The sequence below is a fragment of the Chaetodon trifascialis genome, chromosome 10 (genome assembly GCF_039877785.1).
Source record: "Chaetodon trifascialis isolate fChaTrf1 chromosome 10, fChaTrf1.hap1, whole genome shotgun sequence".
Taxonomy (NCBI): Eukaryota; Metazoa; Chordata; class Actinopteri; order Chaetodontiformes; family Chaetodontidae; genus Chaetodon; species Chaetodon trifascialis.
The window spans coordinates 14,231,395-14,258,318 of NC_092065.1; the positions used below are offsets into that span (position 1 = coordinate 14,231,395).

Below are 26,924 nucleotides of genomic sequence, written 5' to 3' on the forward strand. Positions count from 1 at the left end.
TCTGTTATTGTCAATGTAAAAGGAACTTCAAGGCTATGAGGCTCATTGGAAAAACACACACACACACAGTCATAGACAACCACACACACATATAGTTAGGGCTCTTGCCTCCTTGCTTGTCTGTGTAGATCAGTGTTTTCAGCTTCACTATTGGCCATCTCACAGAGACACATTGATTAGTGGAGATCGATGAGGCGCAGTATTGTTTTAGAAGAGTTCTGCAACACAATAGCTGTGCTAGTTTACTATACTGCTGTCCATTGTCCTTCCTATACCAATATTATGTATTCTGTTCTTTTATATAATTTATTCTGTCATGTGTACTTATCGTCATTGAGAGCTCTTTGAATCTGTCCTTTCTGTTCATCCTGGACAATCTAATAGGCTCCGTTCAGATATTTTACAATGAAAATCAGCCAGACTTGGAGCACAGTTCAGTGTGAATGAGGCAGGCTTTTGGTTAATGTTCGGTGGCGTGTGTGTGCATATGTGTGCTGAGGTGTGGAAATGAGGAGGTCTCACCTTTAAAAAAAAAAAAAAAGATGGTGTTGCTGCCTAACCTTGTTCTTATATAGCAAAATCTTGTTTCCATGGGTACCGAATCATTGAGCTCAGAGGATGTGAAGCAATTAGTGGGGCTTGATGAATGTGTCTGTTTACCACTGCTTGATAACAGCCAAGGCCAGGTGGGAGTGTTTGAGTGTGTGTGCTGCATTTGTATCATTTGTTTGAGGTGCACACATGTTGTATCCGTATGAATAATTTGTAGGTCACAACTCATTGCCTCTGTTTTCCAGTTTAACACCAGGGTGAAGAAGACGGCGTGTTTCGACCATCTGGTTCAAGCCAACGTTCGGAACAAGAAGCTGCTGAAGGATGCTGTACAGAACATCACAGCTAAAGGGATTACAAACTACACGAAAGGCTTTGAGTTTGCTTTTGAGCAGCTCTCTGCGGTAAGATAAAAGTTCCCTCATTTTGTTAATGAAAAAACATTTTGTCTCTTTTAAGCAGTAACTGAGAGCAGGCGAGGCTTAAAACAAGTTTTGAATGAATGTAACGCCCTGATGCCTCCATATTGTCGGCAGCAGCAGAGCATTGTCTTTCACTGCCATCTGCTGGTTGAATGTATTACCTCGACTCAATTGTCCAGACAGTGAAGAAAATATTAGACTGTTACAGATGAATGACCACCCTGAAACCACCCTGAAGCATCTTCCTCAAGGGGGGTTATTTGACTTAAAGTTATATGAGTGTTAATGTCTGAACTTGGTTTTCCACAGAATAATACAGATACACTAGTAGAGGATATGTGACATAATTAGGTATGATTTTACAAACTTTTAACAAGACTAAGTCTGAAGTCTAGTAATTCCTAGAAGCTACAAAGTTCATAACACCCCGTAGTTTGACAGCTTCAGTTCCATCCTGGGCTCTTCCCTGCTCTCTCTCTCTGCAGTTATCCCTATCAATAAAGCAGAAATACTCCAAAATCTGAAAAAGAGCAGACTGCAATGGACTGTAAGTCTGATAAAAAAAGGCAAAGTTCTTGAGGTCACCAAAGATAATTGGGTTCATCCTCTTGGGGCCATGCATATTTACAGCATAATATTGCTGTGAACCGTTATTTGTTGATGATGTATGAGATTGTTAATTAATGTTGATTAAATTTTGAGAAGATGACACCAGACAATCAAAGCATCAAGTATGGCAAAGTTTATGACGGTGTGAGTCGGTATCTTTATTTAGGCCAAAATAGGAAGAACCAGCAGACGGCTGAAAATAAATTACCTGTTAATCAGAAAATGTTGTTCTATTTTCCTTTGACTAGACTAATGTGAGTAGAGCAAACTGCAACAAAATCATCATGCTGTTTACTGATGGAGGAGAGGAAAGAGCTCAGGCCATACTGGAGAAGTACAATGCTGATAAAAAGGTATGTTGATGAGACACAAAATGCACGCACACACATGCTGTTTGATTTTATCTATGTGGATGTGCTCCTGTTGTAGTTTTTGTAAGACTCAGCTTTTTGAAGCTCCCTTTGGGCTGCAGCTTCCGTGTTTTTTCCTCACAACCCAAAAGTTTATGCAGAAGGCAGATTAGGTTTTCTGCATAAAATGTGAATCCAAGACCTACACACACACACACACACACACACACACACACACACACACACGAATCACAAATGTGCACATGCACAAGGTTGAGGAGAGGTTGTGCACACATCATTATCAAAACAGCACATACAGCTGAGCATTTTTTAGACTGAAAAAGAAATTGATCTAAAATACATTATGACTGCATCATTATATGTTTTCTTGTTCATTGTTTTGATGGAAACGAATATTAAAGAAAAAATAGAAAAAAATATATAATTTGGCCTACCATAATTATAAAGAATATTTGTTTATTTATCGAGAGGTATGTCATGATAAATATTGTTGAATCTGCTCCAGGTGAGGATCTTCACCTTCTCAGTAGGACAGCACAACTACGATAAAGGACCCATTCAGTGGATGGCCTGCTCTAATAAAGGTACAGCACACATCAGTTATCTTGTTGTCAGTTAGTTACAGTCCTCAGTCTGCACAAGCAAGATGCCTGAATATCAATTAACTTTGTTTTTCTGAGTCTGATAAGTCACCTGACACTAAGCAAAGAGTCATGCTTAGGCAGACACCACTATAGAATTGCAGGTTGTTTTTTGCATTAAGTGTCTGTTAAATGATCATGTCTGCTAATTTACGCAGGTTACTTCTATGAGATTCCGTCCATCGGAGCCATCAGAATAAACACACAGGTTAGAGTGCGATTTATCGTGTTTGTCTTTAAGCACTTAACATTCTGTTGGCGCAGAAGCATTAATCTGGAAAATGTGTTGTCCAATGCAGGAGTACCTGGACGTCCTAGGAAGACCCATGGTTCTGGCAGACAAGCAGGCTAAACAAGTCCAGTGGACTAATGTATACCTCGATGCTCTGGTATGACACTTTCTGTGTCTGATCATTTATTTTACAAGTTGACTGACACATAAATGATGTTCATTTTATATTCCTGAACTGAATAATTCTTTTGCTTGAACCTCCATCAGGAACTGGGTCTGGTCATAACTGGGACACTACCTGTCTTCAACAAAACGAAGACCAAAGATGACCGGAATGGCGAGGTGCAGTTAATAAATGCTCGACCACACGATGAGTGACGAGTCAGCGGTAGCAGGACCTGATGAATACGTGTTTTATCTCATCCTCATTCTCTCATTCTTTCTCTCAGCACCAGAATCAGTTGATTCTTGGCGTGATGGGGATTGATGTATCTTTGGATGACATCAAGAAGCTCACACCACGCTTCACAGTGAGTTTAACATCTCATATTGATCACATATGTGGTCGCACGCACATAGACGAACACATTTATCAAACTGAGCCCTGTGACTTGCTCACCTTTGAAAAACTTGTGCAGCTTTCCCTCTGGTGCAATTAATACATAATGTGATTCCATTAGAAATCTAATGTCTATGTAAAGTCATGCACACATGAAAAATGTCCTTGTCATTAATTACAGCATGTTAGACAGCCATTATCAATTGTCTTGCCATTATACTCTACATGCACTGACATCATGTGGTTTTCTGGACACAAAAAATGAATGTCCCTCCCCTCTGTCCATCTTTTGCTTCAGATTGGCCCAAATGGATACTACTTTGCCATTGATCCCAATGGATACGTCCTGCTGCACCCCAATCTCCAGCCAAAGGTATGGCATCTGGCCCTGTGCGTCGCTTTCTTACTATTCCACATGGATGAATAACATGCAGGCTAGCAGATGGTGCAGGCTCTTTTCAAACTTTTCCATGTGCCGTCACCTCATCAATCTTCATGAAAAGAATTCATTCCCCATTTAGAGTATGACTTGATATCATCAGTTCTCAGATGTCAGCGAGAAGGTCACCCATTACCATGTGAGATAAAAAAGATACAGTATGTAGACTTGGCAGCAAACTGGCATATATGTTTAAGAATGAAGGATAAGAAGGGGCACTGTGGCATATAATAGAGATAATGTGTTTTAAAGTGAAAGTAGAACACCCCAGAATATAATTTAATTTGTGATGTTTTTTTGTTTTTTTTTCTTATTTACATTGATTAATGTGTTTTTTTTTCTGTTGTTTTTGGGAGGAAGGTAGTCTTTACTGTACTTTCAACTCACTTTTAGCTAATTCAATTCATTGAACATTTTTTATTTGTTAACTCCTTTAAGCAGGCTTACAGCAAGGCTCAAAGTTCACCAAAAACCTCCAGTGGTAAAATGCCCTTAGTAGTGTAACTTGAATAAATATAGCATTATTTCAAGCCACCGACAGCTATTAGGATGTGACCCGGCAAAATGTAGCTTTGACTCTATCAGACGTTCCAAACTGCTTCCTTCAGCCTGAGGAAAACAGGTTCTGACAGGCTGCACAGTGACCATGTGCTGCCCAGGACTCAGCTCTGCGTTTGGGAGCATGATGTTCAGAACCACCTCCCTGGATCTGAAACAGATGATCCTTTGCGAACGCACATCCCATCCATCAGTCTACAACTCTCCACAATCTAATACATCATGACAAACACTTATGAATCCAATTATTTTCATTCTGAGTTTAATAGGTTTTATTGGCTTGATAATTTACCTGTCAAAGCACAATAAATCAAGTATATGCTGTGGCTATGACTCAAGGCTCCTGGAAGTTACGTGAAGAGGACATGTTAGTCATACAGAGACACTGAGGAAAAAACTGGTCCGCTATAACCTTTTAATGCAGCGGTAAGAGAGAATGAAAAACTGCATTTTCTCTCTTAAAGGGGACTTCCCTCATGTCCTTTGTCACCTCCCAATCTTTTCACCCAGACTGAAACACTTAACTCCAGACACAGCTCTATGTGCGTGTGTGTGTGTGTGTGTGCATGTGTAGATGTACTTACTGGTTACTGAGATGCAGCTGGAAGTGACACAATGTGTGTATGTATTTGATGTATGTGTTTGACAAACCCACACACACACACACACACACACAGTGACATTTTTGAACAACCACAGTGCATCACTGTCCATCTTTTCATAATTTTCCCAGAAAAGGATTCGTAACAGGAAGCTCAGGCTCAATAATAAGTACGCAGTCACTTTTCATGAGGTGAGACAAAGCGGATCCTGTCCTGTAGATTGCAGAAGTAGCTCCTAAAAGTAGCAATGTAAAGCTTTCTGTATTGTAGTCAAATAGATATAGTTTTCAACAGATGCAGTAGCAGTCACTGTACTTTTTGCAGGGGACATTATGTCTATTATGTGATCTACTATCCTCTGTGTTAATTCCCCCAAACAGAAGCATTGATATATTTTTATGTTGCTTAGAAAGTTTTATTAAAAAATTACGTGTCATATGTATGTGCTGTCATTGTGTACGTGTGAGCGTATTTTGTGACAAGATTGATTCCTAGAGAACCAAAATGACAAATCCTGGTGGTTTGTCAATTACCTATAGTCGCCTCCATAGCTCGTACTGACATGAGGGACATTTGATGATTTCCAAATAGACACAAAGGATTTGACTAACTGAAAAAATACTTGTTTTGAGTCATCAACAGGTTTTTTTGTTGGTCTCCACAAATCGTTCTATGGATGTTGCCATTTTTAACTTCAGTTTTGCGTCTTTTTCTATGTGCACGTTCCTTGCTGTGCTTTGATTTTAGCATATGTGGGTGCTGGAGAGAATAGAGTGTGAAGAGGACTGAGGATTGTATTGGACAGTATTTCAGGTTTCATCTCAAATGTATACAAAGCAATGTCAGCTGAGAGCAACCCTAGTGTTATAACACAGACGCACACACACACAAAGGCATTGTCGGAATTACGTCAGTTTAATGCAGCATTCAAGAAGGACAGCACTGTAGCATTGTTACTATTTTTTCTTCTCATAAACCCTCTGCATTGTGTGTGTGTGTGTGTGTGTAAGGCTTGGAGGGCTGACGTCAATCATTCTTTGTCTCATTGAATCAGCCAAATGGGAGATTGTGTGAATACTGATGGTGACCTTGGGCCTTTGAACATTTCCCATGTCTCATCTCTCTCTGTCTCAGCAGCGGCTCTCTCTGTATTTGTATTATGTTTGTACATATTTCATATTCATCACACAAATCTCCCCAGTTGCAGCAGCATTTTCATTTTGATCTCACACCCCAGCTCACCTCAACAAATCTCAGCTGACATTCCCTCACTCTCGCATCCTTTCTTTTTAATCTTGCTGCTCTTCTTTCCTCACTCCTTATCCCTCATTTGATGTTTTTAACTTTGCTGTTCACACCATCCAGCATTCCCGTTCTCGTTCCTTTTATATTCTATCCTTTCTTTCTTGTGCATGTTTGATGTTTCATTCTGTGTACCTCTTGATCTTTTATTCTTTCTTTTCTCATTTTCATGTTGAGATGCTTCATCTTAATCGCCTTCCTTTGCTGCTGCATTTCATTTCTCTTACCATCAAATGTAAGGAACTCATCTCATGCCATTTAGTTGATTGAGTATTTTTTAGCATTTTGAGTTTATTGCTTCTCTTGTCCGTGCACTGATTCATTCAGAGCTTTTATTTTTCTAATTCCCTTCCCTCTCTTTAAAGTTTAAATGCATAATTATTGATTTTCAGAGCCAATGTTCGCATATGTCAACATAAAAACAAGAAACTATGTAGAAAACACCACATCAGCACAAGCACTGCATGCTCTCACCACATCACCCCACATTGCGAGGCGCAGAGTGAACAAACGCTGTGGAGGACAGACTGGTATCAGATTCCACGTACTGCCGTTTTATAGAGAAGCACTAGATTACTGCTACCATTTTATACCACCATAAAGCCACTCAGATGTATAGGGTTTTTAAGAGAGGACATTAATAGGGTCCAGTGTCACTTTGTATCAAATCAGATTCGGCTGTGTCTGGTGTCACAGATATGCTGTCAAAACGCTGCCATATGGTACCCTCTATTTTTATTCCATGGATTTGATTAGATTCATGTGTTCAGAAAAGTGATTGGCATTGCTCCTGAATTGAAAACAAAAGATCATTGTGTCTCAAATAATTAAAATAAACAATTTGCTATTGAATGCTGTGGCAGTACTGTATAATGCAGACACAGACTGTTCCTCTCTATGGCTGTTTGCCATAGTAAGACTGGATAATGGTCCACTGCGTTTTAGACCATTTTGCTTTATTAACTCATCAGGTTTTAGATAGAATGATATGAAAGACAGTTATTACATAATAAACTTTGCTTCCAGCTAAAAGCTAAGCCTAAAATAAAGGGTGTGTCTGTTTTTTCACATCAAGTGTGTTACGTGTCGTCAGATTTGATTGTGTGTAGTATTCTTTAATTTTCTCTCATCCTGTCCGCAGAATCCTAAATTCCAGGAACCTGTTACCCTAGACTTCCTGGATGCTGAGCTGGAGAATGACATCAAAGTGGAGGTAGAGTGTGCACATGCATGGAAATTCCCCCTTCCTACACACAAGCACACATACACACACACTCAAGCAAAGGTACAAAGGTGTGTACTCATCCAGCCAGGTATTCAGGTGCCATATGTCTCAAGTCTCCTCGTAAAACTATCACGATCAGTCCCTGCAAGTGATTTACTGAGTGTCTTTAACTCGTTAGTATGAGCTTATGAGACAGAAAGCGTTCAAATCAGCTGATACGCAATGAATCACACAGAACTACATGTCTGTCTCTTCCCTACAGATCAGGAGAATGATGATTGATGGAGAGACGGGCGAGCGTACCATTCACACTCTGGTGAAAACTCAAGATGAGGTAAGAGAAAATAGTGGAAGGGCTTAAAATGGTACAGTAGAGTATGTTGGGAAATGTTAAATTTGATTTTTATTTGTAGAGGTTTCCCATCATGCTTCTGATCCGCAGCTGCGTATTCTGCAGAAGTGCTGCAGAGATGTTCTAAGACATTGTAGAATAGACAAACTTGGGCTGAGATAAAATATTTTCACAGTGCAGCATTTTATCCATTATACAAACAAAAAAGTGAGTCTTCTGTTAACAGTAATATAAATATACTGTTATCACTTGGCCTATTATAATCAGCTAATTCATTAACAATAAGGAAGCTGTTAGTTTTAATATTTATCATGCAACATTTTGTCAGGCGTTTTATGTTTCTGTATTCAAAGTTGTCGTGTTCCTGTTGTTTGCATTAATTAAGGTCATCTCCCAGTGAGGATATCTTAGAATATCTGTCCACTAATACAAAGTAAAGAGAAACATAGAGAGAAAACTCAAATGAGCTGCTGGCTATGTGCCAGACTTCCTTGTTTTTACCTGTTTTTTACACAGACGTCTTTAATTGGAATCATCCAATAATTTTACTATTTAAAATAAATACTGATAATGTCCTGGATTGTTTTGTGAACAATAAACCGTACAAAACAGCATTGCTTGGATTAAAATAACAAAGTATTTCTGAATGCTGACTCCTGTGTGACATCTTTGGCAGAGGTACATAGATAGAGGAATCAGGACCTACACATGGGGACCAGTCAATGGAACAGATTACAGGTGAGCCATCTCAGCAATTTTGTAATATTTCTTTATTGTGTATTAGAAGTAGCCTGCCTCTGTCACTTCATACAGTTCACTACTGAGGGCACTCCAGCTGTTGGAGGACACTACTTAAGCCAACAGGGGTCACTCTCCTGTTTCTAACATCAGGCTCTGCTTGGTTAATGGGAAATACATTGAAGAGATATCTTTTGCATTTCACTGAACATACGGAAAAGCATGCCTGTCTGAGAAACATGGAAACCTTTAGTAGTTGTGTATTTTTGCTCTTGATTGATAGAAATTCCCTGGATTCACATGTAACTAAAGAATTCAAAATCACTCCACAGTTGGAAAACATTGCATGCTTTCAATCAACCTTTGAATAGAAACTCAGAAGAGCTCCAGTTTCCTGAAACGAATGATTCACTCAAATGACCTCCAACTGCAAAATTCAGTCGTCAGTGTGACTGCGGTTGTTTTTTTCTGCAGCCTGGCTCTTGTTCTGCCTAAATACAGTGAACACTTCATTCAAGCTAAACTGGGGGATGACATGAAACAAGCTATGTGTGAGTATGGCATGCACGCTCATGATAAATAACATTGCAAACAAATCAGTCTGACAGAATTTGCTGATGCCTCACACCAACTCCCATGCATACTTTCTTTGGGTCATACTCTTGAGAATCTCCACTTACTATGTATTACTCCTTCCTAGCTGGAACCACAGACACTCCTTTGTATTTGCAGCACAGATCAGTGGATCCCCACTGTGCTTTTCTTTTGTAGTGTAACCCACTGGTCAGTCGCCCCGCACTCCCACACACACTCATCCACATGCTCTTGCTCTCCCAGACCCAGCCCAGGCGCTAGCTCTTTTGATCTTGTCTACATTTTGCTCTTCTCTCCTTCTTTACTCCCCTCTTCTGGCCCTCCTTCTGGCTTGGATGAAGACGAAACCTCCCACACCTCCTCTCTTTGCTCATTATTGCCTCTCCTCTCCTACCATTTTTTTTTTCTTTTTCACTCTACCCTTTACACTGTGTTTCAGTGGCCAATTCCATCTCTCTACCTCCCCGTCCTTAAGTCCATCTTTTCTTTCCAAAATGTTTTGTGGAGGAACAGGCTCCAATCCAAACTTGACAGACTGGATAGTTTTCTCTGGCTGTCTCTGTTTTTCTCTTTCTATCTGTAAACCTGTCCTCACCTCATTCTCTTTATTCCTGCTAAATACCCCACCCTTTTTCTTCTTCAGCTTTTTTTTTCCACCCTGTTTGTGCTCTCAAAGCTGCCTCGCTGTATGATACACTCTGGCTGCTTCTCAGCTCAGAACAAAGCAAAAAAGGACAAAAACCTCAAAATTCAAATATGCGCATATACTGTACGTGCAACTGATACTCTCCATACTGTTCTTTGTATTTTGATTCTGATGCAAATTATTCTTTCCCATCCTCCTTCCTCCTCCTGCTTGGAATATTACAGCTTCTTCTTGGGGCAAGTATTCACTATCCTGTGTCCTCTGTCTCCCTCTTGCCAGCGTTTTCCCTGCACAAGCATGTTTGTCCTCTCTGTTTGCATAATTATAAATGGATGGATGCAGTAATGGATGGATGAATGGATAGATGGATGGACAGGCTCTGAAGTATGAAGGCTTAATCATGACTTTATAGATGCATGGGTGGAGAGTCGCTTTGATCACGGGATATAATTAGTAGAAAAACACCAGATTCAGCACATAACCATCTGGCTTTAGTGGATTTTTCTTAACTTTGATGTGAGGCCACAAAGCGTAAACGGCTAATGGCGCAGTTATTCCTACAGATGAGATTTTGACTGAGTGTTTCAGCCTCTGTATCACTCCCTCTCTGCCATAACGAGTCTGTCACTGTGCCATAAAGACTGTCAGAACGTTTACAGGCCTGTTAAAGAAAGTAACACACCATGCCTAGCTGCCACAGCCTACTCAGATGGGGAGTTTGGGACTCTAAAGTTCTCTGTACAGCCATATAGAGTTTCACACTGGAGCCAGACCACCAATACCTTGATTCACCTTACCACTGCCCTGCAGTAGGTGGTTCCTGCAGCCACTTGTCCTCCTAATGCATTAAGGAGGCTCCCTAGCCAAGGGTATGATGGATGAACATACTGTGTTTTTTCATTCATATAACAGGAATGCTGCATGCATTGAATAAATGACCTAATGCTGGGGTTGAAAAGATGGTGACAGAGAAGTAAAGAGCAAGAAAAAAGAGAGAGAATGTATGGTGTAGAAAGCAATTGGACCTAGAGACACCCTTCCCAGTCTATAGAGACAGAGGGACAATGAATCTGCCGTTATGTTTTATGTGAAGGACATTGTTTCATCGTGCACCAGATTTCCATGACCCCGAGGAAACTCTGTCCTCAGTAATTTTTTTCGCAGACTGCACCAAGACTCAATATATTTTAAAGGCAATGTCCAAAATGTCTTCATTTTAAGAGACCAGTGAATGATGGCCATTGGTGCCTGTCATGTCATTTATGAGATAAGAATCACCAGACAGTGCTTTAAATGAAATCCAGATCCAGGGCAGACAAAGCATAGAGTGGAAGGAATTTTCTTTATTACTTCTGTATGTTTACATGTTGTTTCCTCGCATGCTTGTGCTATAGTCTGATCATTTCCTGTTCTGCATTTCTAAGAACTCAGTCACTCACTCAGATTTTTTTTTTAATATATTTAAAGTTTGTCTGTGAGATCCAGTGTTCTTTCGTTGCAGTTGTATTGTCGTATTTTATTACCTACTTTGGGAATATTTACAATTTTCAGCATATTTTGCAAGGTATGACATCATTTATCAGATGATGAATGGGTTTTTATCACCCTTTGTCTCTCCTACTTTCTCCTCTCCTCATCTCTTTCTCTCTGGGGTCACAACAGGTCAAGAAGGCAAGTATTTCTCACTCAGTTATTCTCTCATACCTCCCCACTGCGACTCCATTCACACTCTTTACCTTAATCTATCACCTCATTTCTGTCCAATATTTTATGTGTGTGTGTGTGTGTGTGTGTGTGTGTGTGTGTGTGTGTGTGTGTGTGTGTGTGTGTGTGTGTGTGCATATACATGTGTCGGCGGGGCTTTCAGCTAGAATGCACTACTGTGTCCATATATTGCCCGCTGGCATTTCTGAAAATTGAAGATGATCACCCCCTTGTCAAGTGTTTCTGGCTTCATGTAATCATCCCACAGAACTTAATCCGCAGTGTGTAACATCCACAATCTCATTGCAGTATGGGCCTAAACCAGGTGTTTTTTGTGTTTTCAAAAGCGATGGAAACCATACAGCTGGAGAAGTTTGATGAGTTTGGTTACACCTACATAGCTCCAAGGTGAGTGGTCCCGACACTCTTGTAAAAGCCACTTTCACAATGCAGGAGCAAACAAGGGGCTGAGATTGAAACTGATCAATACTGTTTCTTCAGGGAGTACTGCAAGGAGCTGAAGTTGTCACTCAACAACACCCAGTTTCTCCTCGACTTCAGCCAGTTCATTGACAGATACACTCCAGATGCATGTGAGTCATGCATCTTTTTCACTGTTGTTTCCCTTGACACATCTGCAAGAGTTGTCATGTCAGTTTGCTGCTCTGTTTGCATTCTTATAATACCACTGAGCCACACAATGCCACTTAAATCAATACACAGTGGGTTGAATTGCTATGTATGCAGTAATGAGAGTGGAAGTTTGTTTGTATGTATGGATGCGTGATATGTTTTCCCAGCATTCATGGTGGAATTTTCCACTAAGATATCACGATGGTCAACATCTGAAGGTCAGAGCATGACTTTGATCATTAGATTAGTATCGTCTAACCAGAGTGACGTCAGGCTCATCCACTGAGTTTCCTAGAAGCCTGATGCTGTCATGCTACACAGTGACTCACGATGCTTGATTTGTCATCATCTAATGGATCGTTCCCTCTCGTATGGCTTACCACCATCATCCAGCTAATGGATCTAGGTATCCTTGATCCATTTTAACCCGGGGTCAAGCCATATGCTTAGGCTTTAATGCTTTTCTTGTTGATGTCTGTGCAGCATGTTCTCACAATTCATTTAAACATAGTCTTAGCAGTTTTTGAAAAGTACTTCTCTCAAAAGTGGGGTTTGAACTCGATACCTCTGTGTCATCTGTCTCCTAAAACTACATCAGCCAAAACCTTCACAAAGCAGTGTCTGCTGTCTGACTGCCTAATGGTCAGTCAGAAAAGACCTACACAAACATGTCTCCCTGCTGGATGTTTTCCTGACAAGTGCCATGAGATCATTTATCCAGGGACAAGATTTGGCTGAACACAACTGCTGCTTTTCAGCCTGACTTTGAACTTACACATACACTTAATCATTCCTCGTCTCAGTATTCTTACTGGTTGCTGTTGAGCAGATCTACTGAAAAAAGAACGCTGGGTTGAGTGCAGCGCTCAGTGGCACATCAATAGTAGTTCTTGTGCAAACTAAAAACATAGTGTATTCATCTTTACCATCCAAATTTGTAAACAATAGGCTGTCATTGCCTCCATATTTCCTTTCTAAGTACTGTCACGGTGGTACTGTCCACAATATGTGAAATGTATCTTGTCTTTAATCCATAGGTAATGTGTCCCTGGTGAGTCGACTAATCCTGGATGCAGGTCTGACAGCTGAACTGGTTAAACTTTGGAACGAGCAGACAGTGTGAGTGCCAAACCTTTATGTTCTCTGTTTTCAGCGATGCAAAGATGTATTTCTTCTTACATGGAAATCTGCGTCGCATGTGTACACCATTGCTTTGTACAACCATAGCTGATGCTCATTTCACACGCAATTTACTGACTAACCGAGCCAGACAAGTTCTTTCTTTTCTACTTTGGGTGATTCGATCATGTCTAACTAGTGAAACGCGATGAAAGCAAAGTGCAAAATGCATATCACACCCAACCATACTGAGCTCTGCCAAACATGCTCTTTTGAAAGGAGAATAAAATAATTACATCAGTGTGTTTCCTTTCATGGTATGCCCACTTGTCTGAAATAATCTGAATGCACACTTACACACACACACACTGCAGAGTATCTGTTCAACATTAGGACATACAGAGACAAGTGACTGCGGCCATAACATGATTCGTGTCACGTCTGCAGTTTGCTCTCACAGTTCACAAACATCTTCTCTAATATGAGCGATTGGCTTTGAAGTTTCATTGGCTGTTGTTTTCCATGTTCTCAGGGACGGGATAGTGGCCAGGTTTGTAGCCACAGATGGAGGAATCACAAGGGTCTACCCAAGAAGGTACTCTCCTCTGCGACTCAGTTTCTCCTCCAGCTTTAGCTCTGGCATTGTAAAATATCACGGAAAGCTTTGCCCAAATATCTACTGGTGTAAATGTGTGAGATGAAAATGGATACAGACTGTAATACTCCAAGGCTTGAGTGCTTTTGGCTGCTTTACTCACCTGCTCCACTGGGTTATTTTCCAGAAAGTAGAGGATTAGACGCTTTCAGCTGAACTCCCAGAGCTTGCCAGGCCAGAACAGGACATGGGTCAAATCCACAGATCCAGCAGCCAAATGCAGCTCATTTTCCTCAATTTCCTTGCTGCTACTTTAGTCTGAGCTACACATGGGGGTTCCACTTGGTCAGAATATAACATTCCAGCTGAATATGAATGCATATTCCTTCTGATAATAAAACATGAAATACAATCAGTTATTGCTTTTACTGGATCGTGCCTTTGACATATATCAACTGGATTGGGTGTGACTCTTATTTCGATGACTAACATTTGGCTGCAGATTAAAATAAGGGTTGTTCCGATAGATCAAACGCATTTGCTTTGTGTTTTATGCCTATAATGGTTCATATATAATATTACGTGACTATGTTAATGTTTTCAGTGCTGGGGAAGAGTGGACCGAGAATCCTGAGACATATGAGTCCAGCTTCTACAAAAGGACCCTGGACAATGAAATTTATATTTTCACAGCTCCATCTTTCAACAGTAAGTGTTCCGAAAGATTCGAATGTGTGTGTGTGTGTGTGTGTGTGTGTGTGTGTGTGTGTGTGTGTGTGTGTGTGTATGTGTGTGTGCTCATGTACATTTCTGTGCATGAGGATCTTCACTGTGGCCTGGCACTGGGCCTATCCTGCTCTCTGCCTTTGGACGTCATCCCAACCCTACTGGCAAAGATCACACTCTCAGGCCTCTGATATCACTCTCTTTATCCTTCTCCTTTTCACGCTGTGTCTTTCAGTGATCACCCCCGCCTCCCCTCCTTTCCTCCTGCCCTGTATACTTCCTGTTATCTGCACTGATCTCTCTAGCAGACATCAGGATAGGCAAATGTCAGTGTAATGTAGCCGTGCTTACAGCTACACTTGACTGGATTAACACATGTACTGGCTTCACAGACTCCACTCCACTCACGTAAATTACAAGCAGCTAAAAATGAGTGGAATTTCCCACAATGGTTAGCCATTATTCATATTTAACTGTGATTCACATTCTGAAATGTTCTCTGCCATGTACTTTTAAACATGATTTCAGTTAAATTGCCATGATTATCAGTTCCCTTGTGCATCCCTTCTCAATTGCAGCGGAGAGCAGGGAGCTGGTATCTGAGTCAGGTATTCTAGTGAGCAAAGCAGTGGACCTCACGATTGATGAAGTCACACTCAAACCGGCAGGTCAGTCTTGCTAATATCAGACTGATTGCTTCTTGTGATGCAGCATCAATGAAAAGACTCACTGGCTACCTCTGCTTGTTTTGTGGTTTGTTCTGTAGTGGTGGGAGTAAAACTCAATGTCTCATTCTGGATGAACAGTTTCATGAATGCTACGCTGAAACTGAACGTAAGTCATGATAATGAGGTTTATTTGTGCTGTATACATTATCTCTGACACTGCTTATTATTTATTGGTTTATGGCACAAATTTCTTTGTTGGTTCACTTTTTACCTTTTAGTGCAAGGATGAGATCTGTGGCTGTCTGAGGAATGACAAGGTACAGCAATGCAGTTTACTGAATCTAAACTGAGAACTTGTGTTTGTTTTGAATTCATTGTCTCTTGTCTTCTCTATGATGTTTTTTCCTGACCGTGGTTGTGCCAATTGCCTTGCTTAGGAATCTAACGTTACCTTACAGCAGAAAACCATTATGATAACACCTTTGCTACAGTGTATTCATGCATTTAAGCTTGATTAGTATCTATTTTTAAAATACTGACACATGATATTCAATTTGCACCTAAAACACATTGTTTTACCTTGCAGCATGTAGACTGTGTGATCCTGGACGATGGGGGATTTCTTCTCATGTCCAATCAGGATGAGTATATTAGCCTGGTGAGTTAACAGTAACCATTTTCTTCACCTTATCACGACCATGTATGCTATCTATTGTCTTTCTCTAAATGATTTGTCAGTGATGATAAACCATCACACAATAAAACATCTGTAGTCACGTAGCCTGTTCTAAAGTTCAAATCAAAGACTGCCAGAATTCATATTTCTTTTTACCTTCTTTACCTTTCTACATACATAGCTCCTCTTTCCTTTGTCACAGGGATCCATCAATGTCATATAGAGGTCAAATAAAGGGTTTATGACTCAGCTAAGTTATGAGAATGGTAGCGCTGAGCTGTTTGAAAGCTCCTGTAGGACAGCAGTACATCCACGTCTCTGGTAAAGTAAAGCACTAGCCACAAGAGGAGGATCAAAGTGAGGGTTCTGATGGGTTTTAGCCAGTCATGGAAGCTGTGGTGAAGTGAGTCCCCCATGTATACAACAAGTCAGCTCTGTTGTGTTAACTCCACTTTTTCAGGCTGCTATAGGCCCCTGTGTGTCAGTGGTAGGATATACACCAGATTTGGAAACATTTCATGTCAGCCATGACAGGACTTCTGCTGTCTTTGATCATTCTACCATCACGGTGTCTGGCAGAGCGTTTACGGTCTTTAAGCGTTTGAATAAGCACCCTCCTCAGCATCTTTTTCTTTTCCCTTTTTCACATCTTGTGAAACATTTGGTGTCCGTTGGGACTGTGCAGTTTTTTTTTGGCTGTATCTGTGCCATTGTAGAACAGTAGGCATGTATTGTAAGCATAGTTCTGTGATCACTGCCAGAGCCCTTTATCAGGGCTAAGTCACTCCTCTTTACAGATCATCTTTGCATATCAGCTTATCAAACATTTTCACACACTTTACATGTTCGGCCAGTTAGAATAAGCTTATTCATCCCTGTGAAGCCTGTCCCTATAAAAGAAGTCCAGTAACCCGATTGCTCATCCACTCGGTATTCATCTACTTGTGAAACTACCTAACCTGACGTGCCAGATGGTTTGTTGCACAGAACCATCTGGGAAGTCATCCTTTGAAACTGTTTGCAAAAGGTCAAGCCCTTTCAAAAAAATACTTGGCAGATGATTGGATGAACCATCTGTCTATTACCAGCGACAACAAGCTAACTTCAACCAATCAGATCCACGACCCATGTGACCTAGCGGGAGAGAGAAACTCTTGCCGAATCCCTTGGGGAGATGAACAATAACATCTTTTCCATCAAGAAAAGCCTTCAGTGCAGTTCTTTGCTCTTCTGTCAATGAAGAAATACTTTCCAGTTTTGATGTAACTGATGCTATAGCAACATCGAGGCTAACCTCTTTAGGAACTGCCATTGACAGTCATGCTGTCCTCACACCTAAACCGTGCCAAGCATTGCCAGCTGGCTGCCGGTAGTTCCTCAAAGGATGCTGATTGGTCCAGAACTGTGGTTCAGCCACAAGTGCATAACTTGAAGCGAGATAAGATGGATTCTTGGCTCACCTGATCTCTCAAATTGAGCCATCTTGAAAGGTAAGAAACTACCTGTTCTTTTTTTATTCATAGGGTTATGAATATGTAACATTCTATGTTAGACAGGCGTCGCTTTTAAACTTGTCTTTTCCTTCACAATATAACATAAGCCTGACTGCAGAAGCAAAGTGGAAGAGCGATGGGGTGACTGCCTCCCCTTTATGGTTTTGCTACAAAATGGTTGAATGGGCTCATCCTGACTGGCTAAGCATGTAAATGTAAATTTCCAGTGCAGTGGTGTGCAGTGGTCAATGGCTAAGCCTATAAAGCTCTGCCAGCGGAAATAATACACCACCTTATGTTTTGTTTGTACAAGCAGAGTCTTACACTGCTTTTATTGTTTGTTTGTTTGTTTTGTGCGTGTGTGTGTTTGGGTGCGTGAAATCATCTAGATAGGTCAGTTCTTTGGCGAGGTGGATCCTGTGTTGATGATCAACCTGGTCAACACCTCGCTGTATTCTTTCAACAAGACCTATGACTACCAGTCTGTCTGCGACCCAGAGAGAGACAGCAAGGCTGCAGCAGGACTCCGCTCTGTCTATGTGGTGAGATACCGACTCACACAAGCCGTCAAACAGCAGTCACTCCCTCTCAGATTATTATTATTTACGTGTTTATGCACATACTGTACTTAGCCTTCAATCTACATGCTGGTATGGATGGGAAAACTTTTGATAAAAGCTTATGCTGGTTCTTGATTCTTCTGGTTTCTAATATTATGATTGTGTATTGTCTTTTTTTTTTTTTGGTTTCTAGATTGACAATAGTAATATAAAAGAGCCAAATAAAAAAGAAAATCATGAATCATGCCTGAATGACGTTTTTTCCACCCCTATCTGTTTTATTTTGGAATTTCTTTTCCTGTCTTTTTCCAGCCTACCATTGTAGACTTACTCAGTATTGGCTGGTGGGCCTCCAGTGCTGCCTGGTGAGTGTACAGTTTATGTGTTTTCTGTGTTTTATTTCTTGCCCTTTTTGTGTTTGTGTGTGTGTGTGTGTGTGTGTGTGTGTGTGTGTGTGTGTGTGTGTGTGTGTGTGTGTGTGTGTGTTTTAGAGTAGGAGTACATTTGTACTTCAGGGTAGAAGTTTGTTTGGGAGTGGGCTTGTATGTTATTGAGGGGCCGTGTAGGACAAGGGCAATTACACAACATTGTGCTGCATCACTGTCTGTATGGCTGTCCAACGACAATATAACCAGATTTTGAAAATACAATGACTGATCCTTCCCTTGACATTTACATCACCAGTGACTCGAGCCTTAGACAGATGTGTGGCTGTTATTACACAGTGTTTAGTTGTTCAGTGTAAGTAAGTTAAAGATGGTCTAGTGACTCATCCATGTGACTCATTTCTTTTTTCATTCTCTGTGTCTAGGTCGATACTCCAGCAGCTCTTCTTTGGTCTCATGTTTCCCAACCTTCTAGAAGCAGGTGAGCAACAAAAGCTGTGATAGTGTAAAGTGTAAATGTCAGCCGTATTTACAGTAGATTAGGAAAACAGTACTTTGATCCCTTTAACGACTTTCTCACTAATCCTTTACTCTGTTTTTCTTTATTAAATCTATCTCTTATGTCCAGCGGAGTCAGCAGATGAAGACATACCAGATGCCATGTTTAAGGAAAGCTGCATCACAGAGCAGACTCAGTACTTCTTTGACAATGATGAAAGATCCTACTCAGGTGTCCTGGACTGTGGAAACTGTTCCCGGTATGTGAGCGTTTCTTCATTGGATTGTTTGTGCACAAATCTGTATTATGTGCTTCCATTTCAGTGGCTCAGTCTACAGTAAATGCATTGCGCTATTAAAAATATGCCACCTCTTACTGTATGGTCTTCCTGGACATCCTTGCGTTTAATGGTCTGCAGGGATGAGTCCAGAATAGGGTTAGTTTCCTGGTCTCTTTCTGTTTTCCAGCCTGATTTCAGGCAGCTGTTTTCTGATGAGTTCTGATCAGACCCAGATTACCTTGATCTGTCAGTGACCGGAATTGCAGAGGGAAGCACAAAAGCTCTTTTATCTGGTTTTCTTCCTTTGCTCTCTGGCTACACTTCAAACCCACTAATACACACATTCACAGACCACTGCACATTTACTTTGCTCTAACCTCCTTTTGTGTCAATTTGGGCTGTCTGAGGGGGTTAAATATGGCTGTAATTACTGGGCGTTATGAGTCCCACGTGTCTGGTGCTTTACTCCCCAATGTTAACGACTGTAGACACAGAAACTTTCATGATGACCATAAAAAGCCAATCACAAGTGGACAGAGGAGGTATGAATGCATACGTATGTGCACAGCTGCACACATACCTGCATGTGCATGCAGCATATACTGTGTACTCTATATACAAATTCAATTTTTTGTAGAGAATTGTTATTCGAGCTGCATGATGTCTTTGCACCACAGAAATATTACTGTATGAATTCTGCATAGACTTTTTTTAACAGAATGTGTGTGTGACCATGTCTGCTTTCTAGAATGTATCGCGCCGAGAAGCTGCCAAACACCAACCTAGTGTTCCTGATCACTGATGCCAAGGCAACGTGTTTGTCATGTGACCCCAGGCCGCTACGACAGGCTGAGCAGCCCTGTATCCTTTCACTCAACTCGTAAAAATTGAACATTGAGTTACACTTCCTTTTTACTTTCCAGTCCTCCATCCATCACCCTTATGACAGGGCTTTAAACTCTCAATACAAGGACACACACCTAAGGAGTTTGCAGTAGGTCCCCCCTGAACATTCACGAGTGAACAGTAAACCAGATGCACGGCATATGAAAGCCTGTCTCACATTACTCCCAGATTAGATTTCTTTGTTTAAAGTCATGTGGGCTGCATGCTGCCATCAGGTTGAATTAAGCTTCCTGCTGGTTTAACGGTACAGGTGTCATCATCAGAGGTCACCATGAGGTCACAACAAGGGCCTCCGGTTGCTAACAAGAATACCACTCAACGCACACACACACACACACACACACACACACACACACACACACACACACACACACACACACTGACAGACATATAGTGCACACATGTTGCTCTGGCACACTAAATACACACCTATGACATGGCTCAGTGATGAAGATTAATTTAAATGTCATCCTAACAATAGTGTTTATGTTGTCAGGGACTAAATGGCAAAACAACTTGGAATCACTGGCATCATCATAATGCTAAACCACATAGAGTAGAGTGTAATTATTTCTAGGACTGCCTTTCCTCATTCTTTTCTTTATCTCTCTTAGATGTAAATGGAAGATCAGCAAATAAAAAAACAGGGAATCTCCAGCCAAAGCTGATGAGCTGGAACTACATGAGGCTTTTTGGCAGGGAAACTGAGAGTCAGCATATCATTAAATTGCTGTGGTTAAAAGTGTTAAAAGTGCACTGTTGATGGTAAATCAAATTTTCCTTAGAGTGTCTGTTCAGCCGAAGGTCCAGACCCGTGCGAGCTGGCTCAGAATCCAAGATACCGCAAAGGGCCGGATGTGTGTTTCGACAACAATGAAAACGTAAGACGTGACCGCACACGTGCCTTTGTGCAGAGAATAATCTGGAAACAGCTCTATTAAGGAGGCTTCACAGTTGGCCTCTGTCAATTTCTGCCTGGTTTTCATCAGCGTTCAGCACTGTTGGCAGCCCGCTCTTCCACTCTGATCCATACTTGATTTATTCCCTCACTTTATTCTTTATTTATCGATTTCTGTTTATTTTTATTTCATGTATTCTGCATGCAATTTTCACTCAATTGTTTTTATTTCTCTTGCTTGATTTGCTCTCTTCACTCATAATTTGCCATTCATGTTCTGTGATTCTCATTTTTGTGCATCCCACTGGCTGCTGCTCTTGTCTGGCAGGATGAGCCCTTGTGTCCAATCAGCAGAGGTTCTACATTGAGCCCCACACCTCTCCTGTTGTTTTTGGTGCTCAGTTCAGGGTCAGTGTCTTCACACAGCTTCAGGCAGCTTCATTACTGGCTTATTAACCACTGTGATTTTTACTCTTCCTGGAGCACAGCAATGTGCTTGGCATGAGCAAATCAGTACAATGTCATGCCAATCCTGCCACATTTAACATTTCTTAATATTTCTTATGTAATATTTGCTGGATAATATCTGCATCATTACTCATTAACCTATTTTAGAAGCATTCAGGCCACTTTCATACACATTCAAATAATTTGAGGAGGAAATGGCCTGCTAGAATAAGTAAATAACGCACTGTAATAACAAACAGTTGGGATGTATTTCTTTGTTGCATGCCTCTCAACCCTTACACAAAGCTACATGTCTCCTTGCCATCTTTTTTTTTTTTTTATTTGGTTTAGTTTAGTTTTTTTTTTTTTTTTCATATCTTTTTACCCTAACAGATAGAGAGCATACTAAATCTTGGCAGTTGAAGTATTTTAATGAATAGCAAACAAAAAACTGTATGTAAGTATGTAAGAACATTTAGATGGGTTTTGCCTCTAACTGAGGTCTTTTAGGGTTTCAGAGATTACAATGCAATATTCAGACATCACTCAGACAGTAGCAAATGTGCGTATGTAGATTTCCTTGAAAAGACCTGATGGAAGTTTATATACTGGACCATTTGAGCTAAATCAGTAAAACAAAGGAGCGAGGTGGATAAATCATGTGTGAGATCATTACATCACCACCCAACTTTGAACAGTTTATAAAACGTCAAAATATTTGGAAAAAATATTTCCCATATCTTTGTGAACTCAGCCTTTCATTGTGCTCTAAAGGCGTAGATCACACACATAACAGGCCACTAATTCATGCGCCTGCATGTTTAGATTGTGGAGAGGCTGTGTTGGGAAGCAAAGGGAAGGGGAGGAATGGCCGAGGAAGTGGATGAACAGAGTAAAAGCGGGCCGTCTCCCTTTTCCTCTTTCCATCTCTCCCATTTTGGCTCAGCTCCTCATAAGGAGACAGTTTGAGTCCAGGCCTGTCCATTTTGTCACTGGTGTAAACAGAGGAAGCTCCGCATGGCTTTCCTGCCCTTTGAATGCAGAAGACTCCCACCTCTTTCTGCTAGGCCTTTGGCATGCACGGATATCCTGAATACTCCCATCAAGTACAAAAAAGCCACACACTGCGGTAGGCAGGTGCATGTGTATAGACACACACGCACGAAAGGCAGAATGAGGTCTGGGACACCTCTGTAACTGCAACAGAGCATTTAAATTAATAATTCATTTTAGGAAATAGGCTTGTTTGCTTTCTTTCCAGGGGTTAGATGAGAGGACTGATAGATATCTGTTTGCTTAGCATACAGACTGGAAACAGCTAGCCTGGCCCTGCACACAGTTAAGACATAGTCCTGTGCATATTCTCTGTAGAACCATACATGGTTTTGCAGGGATTAAACAAATGAGGTACGTCTTAATAAGCATTTGAGGTGCTGGTAGGTGGATTTTGTTACCTTTCTAACTCTCTGCAAGAAAGCGAAAAGATATATTCCCTGAAATGCCAAACTATGCCTAAAATGACCTATGGGCTTACATATAAGCCATATTGTAATGTGATAGGATACCGATGAATAGGATAGAATACAATTGTGTACTGCTCATTATTGTTAGGAGCAGGCATAGTGATGATGGTGCTAGATATAGTGGAGCTAGACACTTTTTTATCAAATTGACTGACAACTGATTCGTCCAACAGGAAGATGATTCTGATTGTGGAGGAGGGACCTGCCTGAGCCCGTGTCTTTTGCCAATGCTTGGGCTCCAACTGCTGCTTTTGTGGCTCATCACATCTTTACAACACTCATGACCCCTACACACACAGACACAGACACAGACACAGACACACACACACACACACACACACACACACACACACACACACACACACACACACACACAATGATCATCATCTCATTTCAAGAGGCCAGACGATGCTACAGTTATGCCGTCCAGGATGTATGCAGAGTATTTACAACAAGACATTTTTATCAGCGTTTCCATTTTCCAATGCCAAAGGGTGCACATTGATTTCCTCCTTGTCATTTTCAAAAATAGGGACACATTTATTGTGCTCAGCTGCATTCATTTCCATGATATACTTAATACTGGTGCAAGAGTAAGAGCTAACCAAACCCTTTAATTCTGCCTAATTTGTTTCTCTGATTTATTTAGCGGAGGTTGAAGAGTCGTCCCACTATGCCAACTAAATATCATTCAAAGACTGAATGTTCACTGACAGCGTTGATTTGTGTAGATGTCGATATTGTTTGTTGCTTATTATATTATTGCGTATGAATCATTATGCTGTAATGATTTTATTTTGGCAACCAGTGCAACTATGAAGAATATCCCTTTTGTTTGAGTGTTTTTTAAATGTATTGTACCTATCTATCTATCATTTCTTGGGTACTCAAAATCAACTAGCATTTCCAGACTAGTTAGGTCTTGTATTGTAGCAGCATGTGCTCAGTACAGAGCTAAAGACAACACCAATACTCTGACACCAAAGCTCCACACAGTATTAAGGACCACAGATGCACAAAAACCTACTACAGAGAATTTACAGGCGAGTTTATTTTAAGAGATTCCTCAGATGTGGGTGTACATCAGAATTCAAGTTAGGGTGTTAGCTAGGTAGATAGTGAGATCAGAGAGCACCCATTTTCAAATCTATTAGGATATTACAATTTCAAATATGTTTGTACTTGGTCTGACAGCTTTGGTTGTCTTCAATTTGATGCATCAAATTCCCAGTGCCTACATAGTAGCTCAAACATTCTGTTATCTGAATGAAGCAATGCATCAGAGTTGTACTCTTACCATGTGCGCTTCTATGCTAATGCTTGCTGCAGTACAGCAGAGAGGGTAGCCCTTGCAGTGATGTGTCAGTAGATCAGAAAAATGGGCCAAAACTGCTGCAGTTCTAATTTATGTGGCCCAGACAACAATAGAAGCAACCAGTGATTTTGATTGTGGGAGAGGAATATGATGTTCTTCCATGGTCAAAAAAAAAAAAAAACGAAACCAGACTCGAGCTTGCGTTCCAACACTCTCTTTATTAGTCCCGTTTCTGTTACCTTTCTGGATCACCAGTCTCAGGAGCCAAGATGACTTGTGAATGAGATCAGCATAACAAAAAGACTGTTTGTTTTTCTTCTCCTCGCTGTTCTCCTCCTTATGCTTGTTTCCTCTTTGTGTTGCTCTATAAGTGCTGTGAAGCAGACGCTGAAGGCTTGGTGTCGAAAAGCTGCAATGTCATGGGATGAGCTTGTTCTGTGTTTGAACGCTGTCTGTACCCACGGTCACCATCAGGGCCTGTTGGAGAGAACTTTGAGAATACACTCAGTACCGCTGGTAATCTTGCATTGCCTTACTTTACCATGAGTCATAAAGATCACTCCTAAGTGTTTCAGTTTTCCTTTTTTTAGCCATTTGGACAGTTAAAGTTGAGTTCTCTCCACTTCGCCTTCACGGTGACCTGATGGCGTTGAGTGTTCAGGTTATGCCTGCCTATCAAAGTCGCGTGTTGACTTGTGTATTACCCCGGGGGTCCCGTGTCTATGTGCAGGCATGTGCGTGTCCCTCTGATATCTGATTGTGCTTTAATACTGTATATGAATTACTCTTTTGTGGAACTTGACTAGCCTGAATAAATTTTGTATACATTTGTACACCAATACTATTTACTGTATAAAAGAGAAAATGAAAGAGGAGAAAAATGTTTATAATATGGTGTTGATTATTGTGCAAATATAATATATTCACAATAAAAGTGTTGTATTGTAATGACCCGAGGTGCTCCTTTTCTTTCCGTCACATCTGGCCATGTTGCTTTGGCTCCACTGGGAGCACACCAAACATGTCATCCTTCCTGCACAAAGAGACAGCTGCTGAGACTGGGAAGTGCATCTGCATCTGTGTTTCACTGTTTGTGTGTATGAAGTAAGTGTGGATGATTGCTGCTTTGTCACTGCCTGGTAATATAAAATCATTTCAAACTTTTGTGATTGGGTGTAGTCAGACATATGCTATGTTGCACATATAACCACACTCAGCAGTGTTGTTGTGCTATTTTTTTCTTTTTTTCCATCAAAATGTGTATATACTGTGATTTTTTGATTATATAAATAAAACTGACTGGACTTGACACTTCTGCATCACTGCAAGAAGGTGAGAAGTTAAACCAGTGAAGGTCAGCAAAAGCAGAGATTGATAGGATAAGTTTAAATTAGGCATTCATACAGGCTGCTTAATGTGTTTACTGCTGAGAATTAATGAATGGAAATATGGACATGTTTGAAGTTTCAGAGAAGCTGCAATTCCTTTTCGTTTTCCAACAACCTTTAATCTCATTTATAATGAGGTTACTTCACCATAAAACCACACTGGGCCAAATATGAGTGCCTATAGCACACACACACATTAATGTACAGAAGAAAAGGCCACCCTGGAGAATACCTAATTGCACTTTTAAAAAATTCCATGAACCAGTTATTTCCTGTTTGCTGTTCTTCCTCTTTCATCCACACACACACACACACACACACACACGCACACGCACACGCACACACACACACACACACACACACACACACACACACACACACACACACACACACACACACACACACAGGAGTGAGAAGAGCAACAGAAGCTCCCTCCAAATGAAAAGCTTCACTGTACGTATGGTGACACAACATGGCAGACTGTGTCCCAGTGCGTTCTGACTGAGGCCTTATCCCTGTGTTTCTAATTTTGTGACGCCTCTGGAAACATTATTGACACAGACAGCTCTGCCATCTCCTGCCCAGAGCAGCAGCAGAAAGCCAGATGCGTGCACCAGAGTTACAGAGTAGTTGTATAACACTTGACGGTATTTGTGTTTATCTGATGGTAATCTAAGAATCAATATGGCCACAGTTTTAAGTGCAGAGTATAAAGACGTTTGTTTTTCTTGGAGATGTGTCAGACTGGGAGGTCTTCGTATGTGTGCTATATGGTGATATTTAGAAGGGAGGCTGTAACGGGATACTCTTGTAAATGGGGATGAGGTCGTAGCCTTTAACATGCCTTGCTTAAGAAGTTACAGACGCAGGAAAAGCAAGGACAAGTTCTGCATCTCTTTTCAATTTGTGATTTAGAATACTTCGTAAGTCACAAAACCACAAGAAGAGAATGAATTAACTCCACTTAACATAAAAGTTGCACATTAAACGAAAACTCACTTGTTTTTGTGTTTTGTTTTTTAAACAGCTTGTTTCTTATTTTTGTAGTTCTGGGCATCGATCCTTTTACTAATGAAAACTCACTCAGTTTGATTGCCGACATATGGGGCCGCAGAGTGCTGTGCTAATCATGGCTTAACTGAGTCAGTTGCAACAGCTTCCTTTTTTTTTTCTCCGTTCGATGCTAACTTCTTATTTTTCCTGTATTAGACAGTTGCCTGTCTAAAGTGACATCAGACATGGTTGGACAGCAAGAGGGGATGAAAT

General features: G+C 40.8%; 1 protein-coding gene across 1 annotated transcript in view; it reads left to right on the forward strand.

Moving 5' to 3' along the window:
• Window positions 1-25,487, forward strand: part of LOC139337172 (voltage-dependent calcium channel subunit alpha-2/delta-1) — a 58,627-nt gene extending 33,140 nt beyond the window's left edge. Inside the window, exons 11-39 of the mRNA XM_070971630.1 lie at window positions 798-956; window positions 1,832-1,936; window positions 2,460-2,538; window positions 2,754-2,803; window positions 2,895-2,984; window positions 3,095-3,169; window positions 3,277-3,357; window positions 3,685-3,759; window positions 7,429-7,500; window positions 7,775-7,846; window positions 8,541-8,602; window positions 9,077-9,162; window positions 11,894-11,954; window positions 12,048-12,139; window positions 13,217-13,298; window positions 13,831-13,893; window positions 14,498-14,601; window positions 15,198-15,287; window positions 15,386-15,453; window positions 15,566-15,604; window positions 15,874-15,945; window positions 17,846-17,998; window positions 18,329-18,381; window positions 18,828-18,883; window positions 19,031-19,160; window positions 19,930-20,042; window positions 20,886-20,968; window positions 21,314-21,393; window positions 23,129-25,487. Of these exons, the coding sequence (XP_070827731.1) occupies window positions 798-956; window positions 1,832-1,936; window positions 2,460-2,538; window positions 2,754-2,803; window positions 2,895-2,984; window positions 3,095-3,169; window positions 3,277-3,357; window positions 3,685-3,759; window positions 7,429-7,500; window positions 7,775-7,846; window positions 8,541-8,602; window positions 9,077-9,162; window positions 11,894-11,954; window positions 12,048-12,139; window positions 13,217-13,298; window positions 13,831-13,893; window positions 14,498-14,601; window positions 15,198-15,287; window positions 15,386-15,453; window positions 15,566-15,604; window positions 15,874-15,945; window positions 17,846-17,998; window positions 18,329-18,381; window positions 18,828-18,883; window positions 19,031-19,160; window positions 19,930-20,042; window positions 20,886-20,968; window positions 21,314-21,393; window positions 23,129-23,165 (2,382 nt within the window). The 3' untranslated portion in view covers window positions 23,166-25,487. The remainder of the gene's footprint in view (window positions 1-797; window positions 957-1,831; window positions 1,937-2,459; window positions 2,539-2,753; window positions 2,804-2,894; window positions 2,985-3,094; window positions 3,170-3,276; window positions 3,358-3,684; window positions 3,760-7,428; window positions 7,501-7,774; window positions 7,847-8,540; window positions 8,603-9,076; window positions 9,163-11,893; window positions 11,955-12,047; window positions 12,140-13,216; window positions 13,299-13,830; window positions 13,894-14,497; window positions 14,602-15,197; window positions 15,288-15,385; window positions 15,454-15,565; window positions 15,605-15,873; window positions 15,946-17,845; window positions 17,999-18,328; window positions 18,382-18,827; window positions 18,884-19,030; window positions 19,161-19,929; window positions 20,043-20,885; window positions 20,969-21,313; window positions 21,394-23,128) is intronic.
• The last annotated feature ends 1,437 nt before the right edge of the window (window positions 25,488-26,924 follow it).